Here is a 21884-nt window from a genome sequence, read left to right as displayed (position 1 = left end):
ATATGAAGGAACGGAAGCGTGAAAAACACAAGTTTATACCATTGAATTCAAAAATTTTCACCTAGGGTCACATGCATCATGCAAGATTTATTTTTATCTATTTGATTTCAATGATAAACAACATATTAAAACTCTTTTAATATGTTTTTAGATCTGTATTTGCCATTTAAGATTTTAAAATTAATCAGATTAATTTTAGAACTCTAGATTAAATCAAGAACAAACACACTAACCTCTTGATGCACTGCAGTATATTTGCGCCTTTGAGATGCATCTTCAGGACACCAGATGTTGTCCCTCTAGCTTGTCCATACCAAGAACACCTATGGCAGCCCTTGAACAGCTTCTAAAGCTTTTTCTATTATTTAAAAAATCAAGTTCTACCTTTTAAGAGATTAAAGATGTAAACAGGACACTAGAAATAATTTCTAGTATTTTTAATTCAAGAGATTGTTTGTTAATCTCTTGGAAAGATGAGAGAAGAAGATGAAGAAGAGAGAAATCTTCTTGGGTGGAGGCACCAAAGAAAGAGGTTGCTGGTTTTTTTATTTTTTTTCATAACAACACTTATATAGCTAGGTCAACATATTAAACCCTTGCCACATGTCACCCTCTGATTGATTATAGGTTTAATTGACCCAATCACATTGTGCCAAGTATCAAACCTATATTTAATCTTAATTTTATTCATCTTACATGATTGAAAGACATTTGGCAACCTTATGTGTAATGCCATGTGTCACCATCTCATGGTGCCACATGTCACCCTGTGAAATGACCAAAATGCCCCTGTGTCTTAATTTTGAGTTCTCAACTCAAAATGATTATTTCTCTTCTTCTAATCAATTTATATCAAATATAAATCAATTAATTAATCTTTATTAATTAATTTTATCATTAATTAAATTCATATTTAAACACTTTAAATATAAATTTAACTTATACCATACATCTAATAATCTAGATTTGACTTCAAGTCATGCTAGGGACTTTGCAATCTAATTGTAAACCAAACCTATTTAATTAATCAATCAAACTCTTTAATTAATTAATTAAATCATATTTAATCAGGTGATAACTTGTGTATGTGTGTAACTTACTAGGCTCATCACTAATTGGCAATGAGATATGATATCAACTCTTAATATCATCAGAACTTTTTCTTACCATAAATGATTTCTCTAAATCATTTTATGCACCTCATAAACCATGGTTAACACCTAGCATAGCATGCCATGGCCACCCAATTAGTAATAAGGTTTACCTTAAATGAACCTATAATCATATGTTACCATACACTAGAATCTCTCTATTACAAAATTCCAACTCAAGCTGGAGTCATGGTTTATGTCAAACTCCATTTGCTATGAATATTATGTTCTCTTTTAATTCCAGTTCCTGATTAAAAAGATTTTCTCATCAGAAACTTTTTCTGAATAAATCTCTCTGTCCTGGCCAGGAACTCGAAACATCAAGAACAATTAAATGAACATAGGATTTTATCTCTATTTACTTAGAGGAATAGATTCCATCTTGATCAACACCTACCTCCATATATAACTAGTAGGAGCCAACACATGCCCATATACCCATACACAGTACAAGTATGAAAGCAGTATCAAACTTAAACTACCTATATACAAGATAACTGTGCTATCTCAGGTCTAAAGATTATATGCACTGATATGATTTATGACAAAACATTGACAAGAGTAAACTCCATGTGCTTGTCATAAGTGTCACTGGTTCGGCCTACTTATCATTTATAAGTGCCTATCATGTTTGTCATATGGCATGAGACTCACCATTCCATCTTATTTATATCTCATATAAATAACTTGGGAACAAACATGAATACAATCTTTCTGGATAAGTCATGTCCTTATTATGAAGTATCCTAGATTGTGAACCTATTTATGATACTTTGAACTAGAAATACTGTCACTCATATTCTTAACAACTTAAGAATAGTATTTCTAACAAAATATCAATGGACCTTTTCTATTACACATAAATATCTTAGGTAAACAGAAAAGTGGAAATGCCTTTTATTAATAAAAATATGTACAAGATACATACTAAATGATATGCTCTAGGGCATACTACTAACAATCTCCCTCTAGCACTAGAGTCATTCATTACAATATCTTAGACCTATCTTCTCAAGATGTCGGTCTAGCTGAGTCTGTGACATAGGCTTAGTGAATGGATCAGCTAGATTTTCAGCTGATGCTATTTTCTGCATGGCTATATCGCCTCGTCCAACTATTTCTCTGATAATGTGGTAGCACCTTTCTATGTGTTTGGATTTCTAGTGAGACCTTGGTTCCTTAGCCTGTATGACTACTCCATTGTTGTCACAGTGTAGTGGAACTATTGACTCAATGGAAGGAACTACTGTAAGTTCTATCACGAACTTCTTTATCCAAATAGCTTCCTTTGCAGCATTTGATGCAGCAATATACTCAGCCTCGATAGTGGAATCTACAGTTATGCTCTGTTTGGAACTCTTCCAACTGACTGCACCTCTATTACAAATGAACACATATCCAAAGGTAGACTTTCTATCATTGATATCTGATTGGAAATCAGAATCAGTATAACCATCCAATTGCAAGTCTCCACCTCCATAGATCAAGAATAAATCCTTAGTTCTTCTCAAGTACTTAAGGATATTCTTGACAGCTATCCAGTGTTCCAAACCTGGATTGGATTGTTACCTGCTAGTCAAACTAACAGCATATGCGATATCCGGCCTAGTACACAACATTACATACATTAAACTTCCAATAGCCGAAGGATATGGAATCCTGGCCATCTTATCTCTTTCTTCAGGTGTCTTTGGAGACATCTCTTTAGAAAGGTGGATACCATGTCTCACTGGTAACAATCCTCTCTTGGAATCAAGCATGTTAAAACTCTTTAACACCTTTTCCAAGGATAGACTTTAGGATAAACCAATTATTCTTTTTGCTCTATCTCGATAGATGGGAATCCCAAGAATATAGGTTGCCTCCCCTAAGTCTTTCATGGAGAATGTATTTGACAATCATACCTTTACAGTTGTCAATATACCTGTGTCATTACCCATCAACAGTATGTCATCCACATATAAGACAAGGAAAGTGATAGCACTGTCACTAACCTTCTTATATACACATGGCTCATCCTCATTTTTGATAAAACCAAAGGATTTAATGGCTTCATCAAAACGGATGTTCCAACTCCTCGAAACTTGCTTCAACCCATAAATAGATCGCTTTAGCTTGCATACCTTGGAACCATCTTGGGATTCAAAACTCCTAGGTTGTTCCATGAAAATGTTTTCTTCAATGTATCCATTGAGAAAAGCTGTTTTGACATCCATCTGCCAAATCTCATAATCATAGTATGTAGCTATTGCTAATAGAATCCTAATTGATTTAAGCATGGCAACAGGCGAGAAAGTCTCCTCATAGTCGATTACTTACCTTTGGCGAAACCCTTTCGCTACTAGCCTTGCCTTATAGGTCTCTACCTTTCCATCAGAACTAATTTTCTTCTTGAAAACCCATTTGTTCCCTATAGGTACAATACCTTCAGGTAGGTCAATAAGATCCCAAACTTGATTCTTATACATGGAATCAATTTCGGATTTCATAGCATCAATCCATTTTGAAGAGTCTATATCTGATATAGCTTCTTCATAGGTAAGTGGATCATCTCCATGATCTACTTCTTTATGAGTAGACAACTCTTGTTCTTCTTTATGAAGGAAACCATATCTCACTGGTGGACGAGATACCCTGGTTGTTCTACGAGGAACAACTGTAGATGTTTCATCAACAGGTGTAGGTTGACTAGATGGTTCTATATCCATCTGATCTGTTGGTTGGTCAAAATTCTCTAATTCTAACTCTATTTGCCTTCCTTTGCCTCTTTCTTGAACAAACTGTTGTTCAAGAAATGTGGCGTCTCTACTTATCACAACCTTTTGTGAAGTAGGCAAATAAAAATAATACCCAAAACTATCTTTTGGATATCCAACAAATCGACCTTTTTCTGATATGATTTTCAATTTATTAGTGTTCAGCTTTTTGATATAAGCTGGACAACCCCAAATCTTAACATGCTTAAGACTTGGTTTTCTTCCATGCCATATCTCATAAGGTGTGGAAGAAACTGATTTTGATGGAATCCTATTCAGAATATACAAAGCTGATTCTAATGCAAATCCCCAAAAGGAGATTAGCATATCAGTATAGCTCATCATACTACGTACCATATCCAATAGGATACGATTTCTCTTTTCAAAGACACCATTCAACTATGGGGTTCCTGAAGGAGTCAGCTGAGAAACAATACTGTGCTCTTTCAAGTATTCATTAAATTTAGTACTCAAATATTCACCTCCACAATCTAATCGAAGAGCTTTAATACTCTTTCCTGTTTGATTTTCTACTTCAGATTTAAATTCTTTAAACTTTTCAAAAGATTCATATTTGTATTTCATCAAATACAAATACCCAAACCTTGATTTATCATCAGTAAAGGTAATAAAGTAATGAAAACCGCCTCTAGCCATTTCCTTAAATGGACTACATACATCACTATGTATTAACTCTAAAATATTTTCAGCTCTTACCAACAAAGGGTGATCGAGTCATTTTGCCCTGAAGGCAAGATTTACAAGTTGGAGTAGGCTTAGAGCCTAATGAGGATAGAATCCCTATTTTCTCCAGTTTTGCAATCCTATCTTCTGCAACATGACATAACCTTAAGTACCAAATATATTTTGAACTTGAGTTGATTTTCACTATGGCATTGCATTCTTTTAGATTGCTATACTCTGGGCAATTCCTTTTCCAGTGCCCATCCTTTTGGCAGTGGAAACACTTTCCTTTACCTCTATCGGCTTTAGTCTTCCCTTTCTGTTTAGCTATTTTCTTAGAAGGACTAGGAATCTGAGGTTTCTTTTTCTTATTGCCCTTCTTCTTATTGGACTTTCTAGTAGAAGAAGATACAATCAAAATTACCTCTTTTCCTTTATTGCCCGGCATATTCTTTTGGGCAATAACCAGCATGTTGAGTAAACCAGCTAAGGTGCATTCCTATTTAGTCATATGGAAATTTGTCACAAAATTTCGAAAAGACTCAGGAAGGGACTGAAGGATCAAATCCGTCTGTAGTTGGAGATCCATGTTGAAGTCAAGATGTTCCAGCTGCTCAATCAGCCGAATCATCTTGTGGACATGATCCCCAATATTTTGCCCCTCAGACATCCTCATGCGTAACAGCTGCCTAGATATCTCATACCTAGCATTCCTACTGTGTTCACCATACAACTCTTGTAGGTGAAGGAGGATCTCACTCGCACTCTGCATGTTCTCATGCTGCTTCTGTAACTCATTATTCATGGAAGCAAGCATGTAACACCTAGCTCTCATATCATGCTCCTTCCACTTGTCCAAAGTTTCATGTTCCTCTGGAGTGGCCTTTGGAGGTAAGGGACCAAGAACATTTGAATCTAGAACATATCCTATATGTTCAAGGTTCAGGACAAGTTTCAAATTTCTTAGCCAATCAGAGAGATTAGGTCCTGTCAACCTATTGCGATCAAGTATGCTTGCAAGGATATTGGATGGTGGTGGTTGTTCTGTGCTCATTATTATCAGAAAATTAACTACAGAAAATAACCAGATTAATTAGTAAATGTATCAAGTAATTAACCAAAATGATTATGGTCTTTTAATCAAATTGGTCCTTCCACTAACTTAGCGAATCCTACACTTCCAAAGTAGAAAACGGAAATCCTAGTTAGATGGATTTCTAGTGGGTGATTGAATTCTTATAATTTTATTAATCATCCTCAGGTACATCCGTTATTAGAATTACAATAAACTATAAGTGAGCAACTCCTTGCCCATCATATCTCATGTGAGGTTCAATCCTTTACCTAGCCCCTAATGCTCAAAATCTTAGGTACATCCATTATTGACTTATCTTGCATTAATTAAGTTGATCCCATTAAGCCAGTAATTATGCAAATAATTTTAATGTCATCAGGTACATCCAATATTGGCCACCAAACCATTTACATATTTACAACATCTCATGCTTAACAATTATTCTGAAGAAAATCTCTTAAATTAATTGCATCTTATGCAACTATTTAAAATTTCTTAAAATAATTGCCTCAATGGAGGGCCCATGTTATAATTACTTTAATTATAGCATTTCCAACTTAATCATTTGTTTGGAAGATTTTATGGTCATCCTAATTACTATTAAGGTCTCACTTTACACATTATCTATTTAGCATGCATATATCATATAATTGCATACATTCCCATACATCTCATGCATTCATGGATAAGCAGTAAATATGGTATGATCATGGACTTTCTAAGGGATTCAATTCTGAGCCACCAAGAATTGAATCAGGGCATTCCTAGGTGCATTTTATTCATTCATTTTACAAGAGTTGCTGAAGGAGTACATAATCAACACTTGATCTTGAATTCCTCCCACTGGTCCCACCAATGCTCTTGACCTCTTTGAACTTCTTGCAATCCAATATTACATAGTAATCCTTGGCATACCAAGGCGAATTTACAAGAACTTAAATAAATGAAATTACAACCCAAAAATTATTACAAAATCAATAATACATGCCCAAAATAAATTAAAATAAATTAATTAATTTACAATCCCAAATAAACATAAAAGAAATAAATCCAATCACATTGGTCCTTTATAGTCCATGATCATCCATTATGCATATCACTATTTAACAATTAAATAAAACATACATAAATTAAATTGAATATCTCATATTCAACTTAAATATCCAGATTTGAATATGATTCAAATAAATTTAAAAATTCAGATTTGAATCTCATTTAAACAAATTTAAAAATTCAGATTTGAATCACATTCAAACAATCTTAAAAATTCAGATTTGAATCACATTCAAATAATTTTTAAAAAATCAGATTTGAATTACATTCAAACAATTTTTAAAAATTCAGATCTGAATATTATTCAAACAACTTTAAAAAATCAGATTTAAATATGATTCAAACAACTTTAAAAATTCAGATTTGAACCACGTTCAAACAACTTTTAAAATTCAGATTTGAATCACATTCAAACAATTTGTAAAATTCTGATTTGAATCAAAATTTAATTGTGTGATTGAAATTCTAATTAAATAATTTAATTAGACATAGGATGAGCTTTTAGATCATACAACAATTACAAATTAAAAAGCTAAACCTTGAGCCACCCATGAAGCCACAAACCTTGCTCACCATGAAGGTGTTCTCTTGCATGCCTCCACACATCCATTGCAACCAGTAATGGATAAATCATCTCATGATCAAAACACACAATTAAATCATATAATCAACAATCTAAATGGTAAATATAGTGGCTCTGATACCAATTGAAGGAACAGAAGCGTGAAAAACACAAGTTTATACCATTGAATTCAAAAATTTTCTCCTAGGGTCACATGCATCATGCAAGATTTATTTTTATCTATTTGATTTCAATGATAAACAACATATTAAAACTCTTTTAATATGTTTTTGGATCTGTATTTGCCATTTAAGATTTTAAAATTAATCAGATTAATTTTAGAACCCTAGATTAAATAAAAAATAAACACACTAACCTCTTGATGCACTGCAGTGTATTTGCGTCTTTGATATGTTTCTTCAGGACACCAGATGTTGTCCCTCTAGCTTGTCCACACCAAGAACACCTATGGCAGCCCTTGAACAGCTTCTAAAGCTTTTTCTATTATTTAGAAAATCAAGTTCTGTCTTTTAAGAGATTAAAGATGTAAACAGGATACTAGAAACAATTTCTAGTATTTTTAATTCAAGAGATTGTTTGTTAATCTCTTGGAAAGATGAGAGAAGAAGATGAAGAAGAGAGAAACCTTCTCATGTGGCGGCACCAAAGAAAGAGGCTGCTGGTTTTTTTATTTTTTTTCATAACAACACTTATATAGCTAGGTCAACACATTAAACCCTTGCCACATGTCACCCTCTGATTGGTTCTAGGTTTAATTGACCCAATCACATTGTGCCAAGTGTCAAACCTATATTTAATCTTAATTTTAATCATCTTACATGATTAAAAGACATTTGACAAGCTTATGTATAATGCCATGTGTCACCATCTCATGGTGCCACATGTCAACCTGTCAAATGACCAAAATGCCCCTGTGTCTTAATTTTGAGTTCTCAACTCAAAATAATTATTTCTCTTCTTCTAATCAATTCATATCAAATATAAATCAATTAATTAATCTTTATTAATTAATTTTCTCATTAATTAAATTCATATTTAAATACTTTAAATATAAATTTAACTTGTACTATACATCCAATAATCTAGATTTGGTTTCAAGTCATGCTAGGGACTTTGCAATCTAATTGTAAACCAAACCTATTTAATTAATCAATTAAACTCTTTAATTAATTAATTAAATCATATTTAATTAGGTGATAACTTGTGTATGTGTGTGACTTACTAGGCTCATCACTAATTGACAATGAGATATGATATCAACTCTTAATATCATCAGAACTCTTTCTTACCATAAATGATTTCTCTAAATTATTTTATACACCTCATAGACCATAGTTAATACCTAGCATAGCATGCCATGGCCACTCAATTAGTAATAAGGTTTACCTTAAATGAACCTATAATCATATGTTACCATGCACTAGAATCTCTCTGTTACAAAATCCCAACTCAAGCTGGAGTCATGGTTTATGTTAAACTCCATTTGCTATGAATATTAAGTTCTCTTTTAATTCCAGTTCTTGATTAAAAAGATTTTCTCATCAGAAACTCTTTCTGAATAAATTTATCTGTCCTGGCCAGGAACTCGAAACATCAAGAATAATTAAATGAACATAGGATTTTATCTCTATTTACTTAGAGGAACAGATTCCATCTTGATCAACACCTACCTCCATATATAACTAGTAAGAGTCAACACATGCCCATATACCCATACACAGTACAAGTATGAAAGCAGTATCAAACTTAAACTACCTATATACAAGATAACTGTGCTATCTCAGGTCTAAAGATTATATGCACTGATATGATTAACGACAAAACATTGACAAGAGTAAACTCCATGTGCTTGTCATAAGTGTCACTGGTTCGGCCTACTTATCATTTATAAGTGCCCTATCATGTTTGTCATATGGCATGAGACTCACCATTCCATCTTATTTATATCTCATATAAATAACTTGGAAACAAATATGAATACAATCTTTCTGGATAAGTCATGTCCTTATTATGAAGTATCCTCGATTATGAACCTATTTATGACACTTTGTACTAGAAATATTGTCACTCATATTCTTAACAACTTAAGAATAGTATTTCTAACAAAATATCAATGGACCTTTTGTATTACACATAAATATCTTATGTAAACGGAAAAGTGAAAATGTCTTTTATTAATAAAAACAAGTACAAGATACATACTAAATGATATACTCTAGGGTATACTACTAACACAATATATATATGGGAGCTGATCCCCTATACAGCTCTCTTAATCCAACCTGTGCCAGCGAAGAACTCAGCTCGGACTTCCACTTAATAAACCAAATAGGGGTCCCAGCAAAGAACTCAAGCCGTGTCTACCCCGAAGGACCGAGTCCCAGCGAAGATCTCAAGCCGTGTTTACCCATCCTGTCCATAGCCAACACCACATCACACGCACGCCAACGCACGCACACGACTCCAAATTACCACAACAATATCCATGGTACTTTAACAGTTGTGAATGCAACATAAAACGTGCCTAGAGTTTAACTACATAGATCTATACATATAAGTGATGCATGGACATGCTTAAATATATAATAATATCGAAATTATAATTAAAATTAATATTTTACTCACAGACTCAACCGAAGTCACTGTGGCGGCTGGGCGTAGGAGGAAGGCTGTCCCGGCTCACCTGACAATTTTATTACAATCATTTAATAAATTTGACTCAATACAAACTAAAAAAAGATCAAAAATGTCTTAAGTCGTGGCGAAAATCCGGCAGAGTCTCCCTTATACCTATGACCTACCCAACCTGCCAAAGGGCTTAAAACGCACTTCTATATCCACAAACCATACACCCACAACTCAATCACAATATGTATAATTACAGTTTAGTCTTTATAATTGACCCTTTTTGCAAAAACTACCCAAATAAACTCTAAAAATTCTAAAACTTTGCCCCGCGGTCCTTAGCAATATTACTAGGCTTATGCAAAAAAGAATCATAATTTTCTGAGCTACCATGAATATTTTATGAATTTTTAATCCCATTTAAGCACTAGAAAATTACAAAAAACCAAGGTTCGGATTTACCTATGCCGATTTCGACTCCGGGGACGCGCTCGGGATGTTTGACAACGGTGGGGTAGCCAAAATCTCGATCCAATTCCAAGACTTTTTCGGTAGCCGGTCTATCTGGCAGAAAATTCACAAACCCGGACAACTGTCGAATTTCCTAGAATTGAAGGTACCTACATGAAGCCCACAACACGGGGGTTAGTATATAATTTTTACGAAATTTTCTAAGCTCATTTAATACTCGGAAAAATACTACGAAGTTTCATGGGACCCACCGAAAAACAGTGTCGAAAAATTTTGAAATTTATATTGCCGCGAAGCTCTCAACGAGTGGAGTGCTCTGGTACTCTCAGTTTTCTCGTGAGTTTCACGGTTTGCGAGAAATCTAGCAAAAAAATCAAAATGGGCTAAAACTTTCTGGACAAAAATTGGACAAACCGCTCGATGGATTTTGGTGTTCTTAGTGTCTATGGAAAGCTCTCGTGGTGTAGATGGTGTTTGACATAAGACCCGGCCCAATCGATAGCCGAATTTTGGCCGAGAAGGTGAGGCATCGCGCGCACGCAAGGGAGAAGTTCGCACGCGTTTTCCAACCATCTGGGACGTCGGCCGGCGATGGGGAGGCGATGGGGCGTTGCGCCGGCGAGGTGGAGAAGGCTGGGTGGTGGTGGCGCGGCCTGGGGGTGAGGGAGGAGAGAGAAAACTGGAGAAAGAGGAAGAGAGGAAAACGCGCGCGGGAAGGAAAAAGAAGAAGAAGAAGGAGCTGGCCTGATTCGGCCTGTCCGATTCGGCCGGTTCGAATCAGGATACCCGAAATTGAATTTTTACTCTGCCTTAGGACCAAAAACGAGGTCCAAAAATTCCAAAAAAATTTCAGAGAACTCAGAAAAATCCATAGAATCCAAATATATTTTTAGTTTTTTCACATGGTCTTTAAATTAATTTTTAAAAATCATCAAAGTTTTATATTTTCGGAAAATCGGACCCGATTTCTAAAATCTGAAAAATTTCAAATAATTTCCTAATATTTAACTAAAATAAAATATCAATATTTATTCAAAAATAATAAATTTAAAAATTTGGAGTGTTACAATTTAGGACAGAAAATTTTTAAAAAAAAAATGTGAAGAAAAGTTGCTTTTCACATGAAAAATCACAAAATTATCTTTTTAATTTTAGTTTTTTTTTTTAAGAATGTATAAGATAAAATTGGAAAGTTATCACAACTTTTTTTCCTTTTTAATTTTTAACTCATTTCTAATAAAAATAATAATTTTATTTTTATTTTTATTTCTTTTATTTTCTTTTTATCGTAATAAAAATAAATAAAATAATAAAAAAATATTATTTATTTTTCTCTCTTATTTTCTTTTTTCCTTTAAAAGGTTTTTCAAACTCATTGACCTTAACATTTTGTTGCATTGAAGGAAATGAAAAGAAAGAGGAAAAAAATTATTTTTTTAAACTATCTTATTTGAATATTAAATATAAAAGAGTAAGAGAGAGAAAAATAACATAAATGAGGTGAAATTTTATTTCTCAACTTTTTATAATTAACTCAAAATATTTTTCTTTAAATTTGTGAAAAATGGAAAAAAAAATTAGTGTTATTCATGGGAGTGTGTGATTTGAATTTGATACAATTTCAATTTCAATTTTAAACTTCAGTTTCTTCATTTTTTTAGAACTAAAACTGAATCATTAATATCAAAATAAAATACTAAGAAAATAGCATAAAAATAAATACTTTTTAAAAAAAATTAATAAATAAAATAAAAAACTTGCAATCCTCACATAAAAAAATATAAGTTAGCACTAAACATCAATAATAAGTTGTATAATATTTGCATCACAGATACAAAATAATACCAAATCAGTGAGCATAGCATAAAGTCAAGTTTTATTGCCACATTTTTTACTCCAAAAAACTTCAATCAAGTATTCTTTGATGATACCTTCATTTTCATATAATTAATTTTATTGTCTGAAAAAAAAAGTGAATTTAAAGAAAAATATTATTAAAATATTAATAAAAATAATAATACAAACATATAAATAGCAATACTAATACAAAAAAATATATTTTACATATAATCCTTAATAAGTATATTATATTATTTTCACCTATTTCTTGATTATATAATATTTAATTAGAAGACACATATATAATTAAATATTAGAAAGTATATTATATAACTAAACGGTAATTTAACTATATAATTAATGATTATAAGGTGATTTAATGTGTCAAGACCCAACCTATGGGCCGGACCGGCACTAGAACCTGAGCCAGCTTAAAGTCCCCGAGGCCCGTAGTAAGCCTAACTATTCCTCAACCCAACTCTAAGGCCCATTTGGGCCCAATTTCAAGAATTCAACTGGACAGAGTCCGGCCATAAAATGGACCATAAAACGGGAAGTTTTTGATTCACCCGACCTGTAAACACAATATATAATCATATGGGGAGCGTAGCTCACCCTCTACATAATTAAATATCATAAAAATAAATGGGAGCTCGGCTCCCTCATCCAATCCAACTATACATGCTTTTAATAAATTTACAGGTCCAACATGATAATTATATTACAGACCCAATCAAATAAATATTTATAATACATGCGAAATTCTAGGAGTAAATAAAAATTTTATAATATCATAACATAATCAGACAACCTGCGAGGAATGAAAACAGGTTAAAACTCAAAAATAAACCTCCTGTATCTTTAAAAAAAATAGGTAAACAGGAGTGAGCGTTCGACTCAGTGAGTAAAATATCAAATTTAACCATAATCTCTATAGCTATATAAAGCTAATGCACACTGTGGAGTGAAATGCAACATCGTCATAAATTTCATACAAATCACATCAAAAAGGTAATTTGGAGCACTCACACACCCGATAATGTCAAACAATACTTATACGGGAGCTGATCCCCTATACAGCCCTCTTAATCCAACCTCTGCCAACGAAGATCTCAAGCCGGACTTTCGCTTAATAAACCAAATACGGGGTCCCAGCGAAGATCTCAAGCAGTGTCTACCCCGAAGGACCGAGTCCCAGCGAAGATCTCAAACCGTGTCTACCTGTCTTGTCCATATCCAACACCATACCACACGCACGCCAACGCACGCACACTGCTCCAAATTACCACAAACAACACCCATGACAATCCATCAATTAAGAATGCAATATAAAATGTGCCTAGTGTTAACTACATAGATATATACATATAAGTGATGCATGGACATGCTTGAACATATAATAATATCGAAATTAGAATTAAAATTAATATTTTACTCACAGACTTAACCGTAGTCACTGTGGCTGCTGGACGGAGGAGGAAGGCTGTCCCGGCTCATCTGACAATTTTATTATAATTACTTAATACATTTTACTCAATACAAGCTGAGAAAAGATCAAAGATGTCCTAAGTCATGCCGAAAATCCGGCAGAATCTCCCCTATACCTAGAACCTACCCAACCTGCAAAAGGGCTTAAAACACACTTCTATATCCACAAACCATACACCCACAACTCAATCACATCACACAGCCCCTCCTGGGCCCATCCAAACAATCATCAATCACAATATGTAAAATTACAATTTAGTCCTTATAATTGATCCTTTGGCAAAAACTACCCAAATGAGTTCTAAAAATTCTAAAACTTTGCCCCACGGTCCTTAGCAATATTACTAAGCTAATGCAAAATGAATCATAATTTTTTGAGCTATCATGAATATTTTATGGATTTCTAATCTAATTCAAGCACTAGACAATTAAGAAAAAGTAAGGTTCGGGTTTACCTATGCCGATTCTGACCTCGGGAATGCGCTCGGAACGTTTGACAAGGGTGGGATAGTAAAAATCTCGACCCAATTCCGAGACTTTTTCAGTAGCCTGTCTGTCTGGCTGGAAATTCACGGACCTGGGCCATCATCGAATTTCCTCAAATTGAAGATACCTACACGAAGCCCACAATACGGGGGTTAGTATATAATTTTTACAAAATTTTCTAAGCTCATTTAATGCTCGAAAAAACACTACAAAGTTTCGTGGTATCCACCGAAAAACGGTATCAAAAAATTTTGAAATTTATATTGCCGCGAAGTTCTCGACGAGTGGAGCGCTCTTGTACTCTCGGTTTTCTCATGGGGTTCACGGTTTGAAAGAAATCTAGTCCAAAATTTGAAATGGGCTAAAATTTTCCGGATAAAAATTAGGCAAACCGCTTGATGGATTTTGGTATTTTTGGTGTCTATGGAAAGCTCTCGAGGTGTAGATAAGTTTAGACACAAGACCTGGCCCAAACGGTGGCCGGATCGGCCGAATTTTAGCCGGGACGCCGAAACGGCGCGCACGCGAAGGGGGAGCTTGGCGCGTCGTTTCTGGCCGCCTAGAGCGCCGGCCGGCGGCGGGGAAGAGCTGGGGTAGCGCGCCGGCGAGGTGGGAAGGCTGGGGTGGAGGCAGCGCGACGTGGAGAGGAGGGAGGACAGAGAAAACGGGAGATAGAGGAAGAGGGATGGGAACGCACGGGAGAGAAAGAAAAAGAACAAGAAAGCCGGTCCGATTCGATCGGTCTGATTAGGTCCAGTTTGATTCGGCTGGTCCGATTTAGGATATAAAATTTTGAATTTTTACTCTGTCTTAGGACCCAAAACGAGGCCCAAAAATTCTGAAAAAATTCTAGAAAACTCAAAAAAATTTGTAGAGTCCAAATATATTTTTAGTTTTACCACATGGTCTTTAAATTAATTTTTAAAAATCATCAAAGTTTTGTATTTTTAGAAAATTGAACCCGATTTCTAAAATCTAAAAAATTTCAAATAATTTCCTAAAATTCAAATAAAATAAAATATTAATATTTACCCACCAAATAATAAATTTAAAAATTAGGGGTGTTACATTCTTCCCCCCTTACAGAAAATTCGTCCTCGAATATTTACACAAGGCAGAATAAAGTATAGAATTACACATTGAATAGATAAGGGTACTTGCTACGCATGTCCCGCTCTGACTCCCAGGTGCACTCTTCCACTGACTGGCTCCTCCACATAACCTTAACCATAGGGATCTGTTTTGATCTTAACTGCCTCACTTGGTAGTCCACTATAGCTACAGGTTGCTCCTCAAATGTCAGGTCTTCTTTCAGCTCTACTACATCCGGCTGTAGCACATGAAAAGGATCAGGTATGTATTTCCTGAGCATGGAGATGTGAAATACAGGATGAACATGAGAAAGGTTGGGTGGTAACTCCAACCGATAGGCAACTGCTCCAACTCTACTAGTAACCTCAAAAGGTCCAATATACCGAGGTGCTAACTTGCCCTTCTTTCCAAATCTCATGACTCCCTTCATCAGAGAAACCCTCAGGAATACGTAATCGCCTACTGCAAACTCTACATCCCTCCGTCTGGGATCTGTATAACTCTTCTGTCTACTGAAAGTTGTTTTCAATCGTTCCCTGATTAAAGAAACAATCTCTGAAGTGTACTGCACTAAGTCTATATCATGCACCCTCGCTTCTCTCATTTCCGTCCAACACAGAGGAGACCTACACTTTCTGCCGTATACTGCCTCATAGGGTGCCATCCCTATGCTGTAATGATAACTGTTATTGTAGGCAAACTCCTCTAAGAGTAACTGATCATTCCATTGACCTCCAAAATCTAAAACACACATGCAAAGCATGTCTTCTAGTGTTTGGATTGTCCTTTCGGACTGCCAGTCTGTCTGAGGGTGGAAAGCGGTACTAAAATTTAACTGTGTGCCAAGTGCCTCCTACAACTTCCTCCAAAACTGAGAAGTGAATTGGGGCTCTCTGTCAGATATTATGGAAGTAGGAACTCCATACAATCTGACTATTTCTCGAATATAGAGCCGGTCGGTTCGATTTCGAACTGATAAAATCGAAAATCAAAAATAAAAAATTTTAAAAATCAAATCAAACTAATTATTAAGAGGAAACCGAACCGAATAAAACCGATAAATATTGATTTAGTTCGATTCAATTTTAAATCGATCAAATCAAATTTTGTAAGATTTCATATTTTCAACATTAAATCTCAATAAAAAAAAACTTAGAAATTAAAACTAAAAAATCATGAGGTTTCCTTTATATATATATATATATATATATATATATATATTGATTTGGTTTTTTTTTTCGATTTTTTATGAAAATAGCAGAATTAATTAACTAGAATTATTAAAATTTATAAACCAAATTGAATCAATTAAATTTTAAAATCGAACTGATTAAATTAAATTGACTCGATTCAATTTAATTTTTCATTTTAAACTGAAATCTGTTCACTCCTAATATAGTTATATTCTCTAGATTAGGGATTGGGGATTTTTCTTTTGCGTTTTATTTTATTTATTTATTATTTTTTTTTTTTGAAGGTGTGGCCATAATTAAAAGTTTGGAGCTTGGAAATTCTTTAGCGTGTTTGCTGGGTTTTACTGCTCATGTCTTCTAAGTCCAAGGTCGAAGTCTTCCACGCGGAGAGACAGAGAGAGAGAGCCACTGATAAAGGTGTGGGCCTTGGAGACAGTTTCATGTCTTTTGAGTCTTTTCCGCCTAAGTGAGGAATGGCCAAGAGTGATTGTGATAGGCACTAATTAAGGTAGAAAATATTAAGGGTGTATTCAATTTTCTAAGAAAATTTTTATTTTTATTTTTTATAAAAAAAATATGAAAAATATATTTATTTATATAAATAATAGAAAATTATTTTATAGTTAAAAATAAAAAAAATTATTAATATCTTTCATAGTTAAAAAATAATTTAAATTATTGTAGAATATATTTAAATTTTTATTTTTATTTTTAAAATTTTAATATATGTTGTTTATTTAGTTTTTAATAATATAATTAATTTTTTTTATTATTGTAAATATTTTTTTTAAATAATTATTCAATGTTAATTATAAAAAGTATCATTTTTGTTGTAAAAAAATCATTATTTTCCTTTTAGAAAATAATTTGAAAATAAAATTTTTGTAATAAAGAAAAGCAATTGAAAGTTGTTTTCAATATTTTAATTAAATTTTAAAAAATTAAAAAATTAATTTTTCAGTTTTTCATTTGTGAATATGAAACTGTTTTTTGATATTCTTAAAAAATTTTACATTTTGTTGTTTTGATATATTATTAAAAATTAAAAATAATATTTTTAATTTATTTAAAATATAAAATAAAATAATTAAAAATTAAAAAAAAAATTAGACGTTACTTATACAGTAGCGTACAATTTTTTTTAAATTTTTTTAATTAATTATTTTTTAAATTTTAATTTTTTATTTTATTAAAATTTAAATTAAAAAATAATATTTATAATAAAAATATTATAATATATATTATTAAATATTATAATTTTATTTATTAAAAAAATATTTATATTTTATTTAAAATATAAAATAAAATAATTAAAAATAAAAACAAGTTGAAAGCTATTACAAGTAGTGTCCCAACTCCAAATTTTTTTTTAATTAATTTCAAAATAGCGTCCAACTTTTCTTTAAAATTTTTGATGCGGACTCTATTATAAATAACATCTAGATTTTAAAAACATCATTATAATTAGTTTCACACTCAATCCATCCAACTCAACATAATTCAACATTTTTTTATAATTAATTTAAAACTCATCTTTTTTTTTTTTATAAAATTTTATTTTTGGTTATCCTTTTTAGTAAAAAACCCGTATAAATAATGGTTATTTGCATCACTGGAGACCAATCTGCACATGCAATCCAAATTAAACCCAGTAAAAATTAAGCTTTCTCACACGTATCCAATGGTGCCCTCGCTACCCTTTTCCGTACATATTATTGTTCTTGTTCTTGCTTGCAACATCTTGGCTGCCTCCGGCAATAATGAGACAGACCTGCTTGCCTAGCTCAAATTCAAGGCCAACATTAATGGCGACCCGCTAGGAGTTGTCCATTCATGGAATTCTACCCTGAACTTCTGCCATTGGCATGGTGTTACGTGTGGCCGTAGACACCAGAGGGTGACTGTGCTAGACTTGCAGTCCCTCAAGCTCTCTGGCTCCATATCACCACATGTTGGCAATTTGAGCTTTCTACGGGAATTAAACCTCCAAAACAATAGCTTCACCCAAGCTATCCCTCCCCAAATCGGTCGTTTACACCGTCTGCAGAATTTATTTCTGCAGAACAACTCGTTTAGCGGCGAAATCCCACCTAACATATCTGGTTGTTCTAACCTTGTTACATTCCAAGTTCAATATAATCAGCTGGAAGGATCAATTCCAATGGAGCTTAGCTTCTTGTCCAAGATTCAAATCATTGATCTGCGACAAAACAATCTGACAGGAACCATACCTCCCTCTATGGGGAACTTGTCATCCCTTCAAGCAATCTATGCCAGTGATAACAATTTGTTTGGGAGTCTTCCTCATTCTCTAGGCCAATTAATGAATCTTACTAGATGGGATCTATCCACAAATGGGTTTTCAGGTACCATCCCACCATCCATCTTCAATCTTTCTTCGATTGTGCTTTTTGATGTAGCTTATAATCAGTTTGAAGGTAGCCTTCCCTCTGAGATAGGCAATACTTTTCCAAATATTAAAGCTCTTTCCTTCTCCTTCAATAACTTCACGGGTTCAATTCCTATTTCGATATCCAATGCTTCAAACATAGTCACACTTCAGCTAGCTAGTAATAAGCTTACTGGGAAAGTGCCTTCCGTGGGAAACCTACACAAGCTCAAAGGGTTTTCTGTTTCAAAAAACTACCTGGGTAGTGGCGAAGATGATGACCTGAGTTTTCTCCCATCCTTGACAAACGCCACAGATTTAGTAAGAATAGGAATAGAGGAGAACAATTTTGGAGGGAGGTTACCTCAACAAATCTGCAACTTCTCAAGAAACCTCTTACAAATATATTTCCATGACAATCAAATATATGGAAAAATCCCCAGTGAAATTGAGAACCTCATCAGCTTGACAATTTTCCAATTAAATGGTAACAAACTTTCAGGCAATATTCCTTCTAATATCGGAAAGCTTCGAAACCTCAGGATATTGTATCTTTTTACCAACAATTTCTCAGGCTACATTCCATCATCTTTAGGAAACCTGACCGAGTTGCTTCAATTCAGCTTGAGAGAAAATAATCTTCATGGGAATATCCCTTCCAGCCTAGGGAAATGCCAAAAACTGCTAGCTTTCGAGCTTTCTTTCAACAATCTTAGTGGTACCATACCCCCACAACTTATGAGTCTCTCCTCTTTATCTGTGCTTGTTGATTTGTCTTATAACCATTTGAATGGTGATCTTCCCATAGAAGTTGGAAAGTTGGGTAGCTTGGGGGTTTTGGATGTTTCTAATAATATGTTGTCGGGTAAGATTCCTGAAAGTCTAGGAAGTTGCAATAGTTTAGAAGAGTTGCACATGGATGGAAACTTTTTCCAAGGGCCCATTCCTTCATCCTTTGAATCATTGAGGGGTCTTCGAGTATTAGATCTTTCCCGTAACAATTTGTCTGGCAAAATTGCAGAGTTTCTGCAAGATTTTAAGTTATTGGCAAAGTTAAATCTATCATACAATGATTTTGAAGGTGAAGTGCCACTAAACGGAGTTTTCAAGAATGCAAGGGCAACATGGATCAAGGGAAATAATAAACTTTGTGGTGGGATTCCTGAATTTCATCTACCTATATGCACTTTTGATCATAAGCCGAAGAAGAGAATGAAGACAATAGTGATTTCCATAATCTCTCCACTTCTTGGAGTAACACTTGTATTTGCATGTTTCATTCTTTATCGATCAAGAAAGAAAAGAAGAGACAATAATAGATCAAGCTCTTATGAGAATACACTTTTGAAGGTGTCTTATCATAGTCTCCTAAGAGCAACAAATGAATTCTCTTCAGCAAATTTAATTGGTGCAGGTAGCTTTGGCTCTGCGTATAAAGGAATTCTTGATGAAGAGGGAAGAGCTATTCCTATTGCTGTCAAGGTATTTAACCTTCAGCGTCGAGGTGCTTCTAGGAGTTTCATGGCTGAATGTGAAGCATTGAGGAACATCAGACATCGAAATCTTGTCAAGGTATTAACAGCATGCTCAAGCATTGACCATCATGGCAATGATTTCAAGGCTTTGGTTTATGAATTCATGACCAATGGAAGTTTGGAGGAATGGTTGCATCCTACTCCCACGCCAGATGAAGGAGCAAAAACTTTGAATCTTCTTCAGAGAATAAACATTGCAATTGATATTGCCTCTGCAATAGAGTATCTCCATCTTCACTGTGAAACACCAATAATTCATTGTGATCTCAAGCCAAGTAACATTCTCCTTGATGATGAAATGATTGGGCGTGTAAGTGATTTTGGGTTAGCAAAGTTCTTTTCTGAGGAAACCCTTCAAAACAAGTCAAGTTCTTTCGGTGTAAGAGGAACAATCGGTTATACTCCTCCAGGTAAATATACTTTCTTTATATTTTATTTATTTCTTATTCTCTTTTTTATTCTTAATTTTATAAAAATATGCAAGTAAAATGCATTGATAACTTATCTTTATTAATATCTACAATTTCACTTCTTTTTTACTAATAATACAAAAACGTTATATATTTAACAAATTTTTGTGCATAGAGTATGGCGCGGGATGCGAAATATCAACTTACGGTGATGTATATGGTTATGGCATAATCTTATTGGAAATGTTCACAGCGAAGAGACCTACTGATAGCATATTTATGGAAGGTTTGAACCTTCATAATTTCGTCAAAATAGCTTTACCTGAAAGAGTCTCAGATATTGTAGATCCAATTCTTCTTGAAGGAAGTTCCATGACCCTAGGCAACTCAATTTCAAACCATAATCACAATTTTAGTAGCATTCAGAATAACATAATTCTTGAGTGCTTGATTTCAATATTTGAAATTGGAATATCTTGTTCTGTTGAGTTACCAAGAGAACGAATGAATATCAATGATGTTGTTGCTCAACTTAGTTCAACAAAAAAGAAACTTCTTAAAGCTCGAGTGCATTAAGAGAAAGGGAATACATTTGACGAAGCAGGTAATCATTTGGTCATCTTTTTTCAAATCTAAATATATATGAAGTCACACACATATATGTATATTTCTTGTCATTTTTTTCTCTATGTTAAAAATTTAAAATGTTATGATAATTGTTATAAAGTCTTAATATCAACTTAAAATCAAAGATTTAGAACTCTAATTAATTATTCTTAATTCTTTTATTCGAAGGTGCACAAGATGACTCAAGTGGAAAGCATGCAGTACTCCTAATTGACAGAAACTAGCACAAGCATTTATGTTAATAAATAGTGAAGATGATAGTGCGACGGCAAATTGTATTTCCTATTAAGCTTTTGATTGTGTTGTTGTTTCATCTTATGGATAATAGGCCTCTACTAAGCTTTGAAATAATTTTGTATTGGATATTGTTCTTAGTTAATGTCTTTAATTAAACTATCTTTTATAATTGATTTGTGATGCATCTATT

General features: G+C 33.6%; 1 protein-coding gene across 1 annotated transcript; it reads left to right on the top strand.

The window, feature by feature from the left end:
* The first annotated feature begins 18153 nt into the window (after nucleotides 1-18153).
* On the top strand, nucleotides 18154-21867 carry LOC131183146 (probable LRR receptor-like serine/threonine-protein kinase At3g47570). Its single transcript, XM_058153242.1, has 3 exons — nucleotides 18154-20830; nucleotides 21006-21434; nucleotides 21626-21867. Exons 1-2 carry the CDS (start codon nucleotides 18658-18660, stop codon nucleotides 21404-21406), a joined length of 2574 nt encoding a protein of 857 aa, XP_058009225.1. The 5' UTR covers nucleotides 18154-18657; the 3' UTR covers nucleotides 21407-21434; nucleotides 21626-21867.
* The last annotated feature ends 17 nt before the right edge of the window (nucleotides 21868-21884 follow it).

Source organism: Hevea brasiliensis, chromosome 9, assembly GCF_030052815.1.
Source record: "Hevea brasiliensis isolate MT/VB/25A 57/8 chromosome 9, ASM3005281v1, whole genome shotgun sequence".
Lineage (NCBI taxonomy): Eukaryota > Viridiplantae > Streptophyta > Magnoliopsida > Malpighiales > Euphorbiaceae > Hevea > Hevea brasiliensis.
Note: the sequence above shows the minus strand (reverse complement) of the source record. Positions and strands in the feature narration are given on the sequence as shown.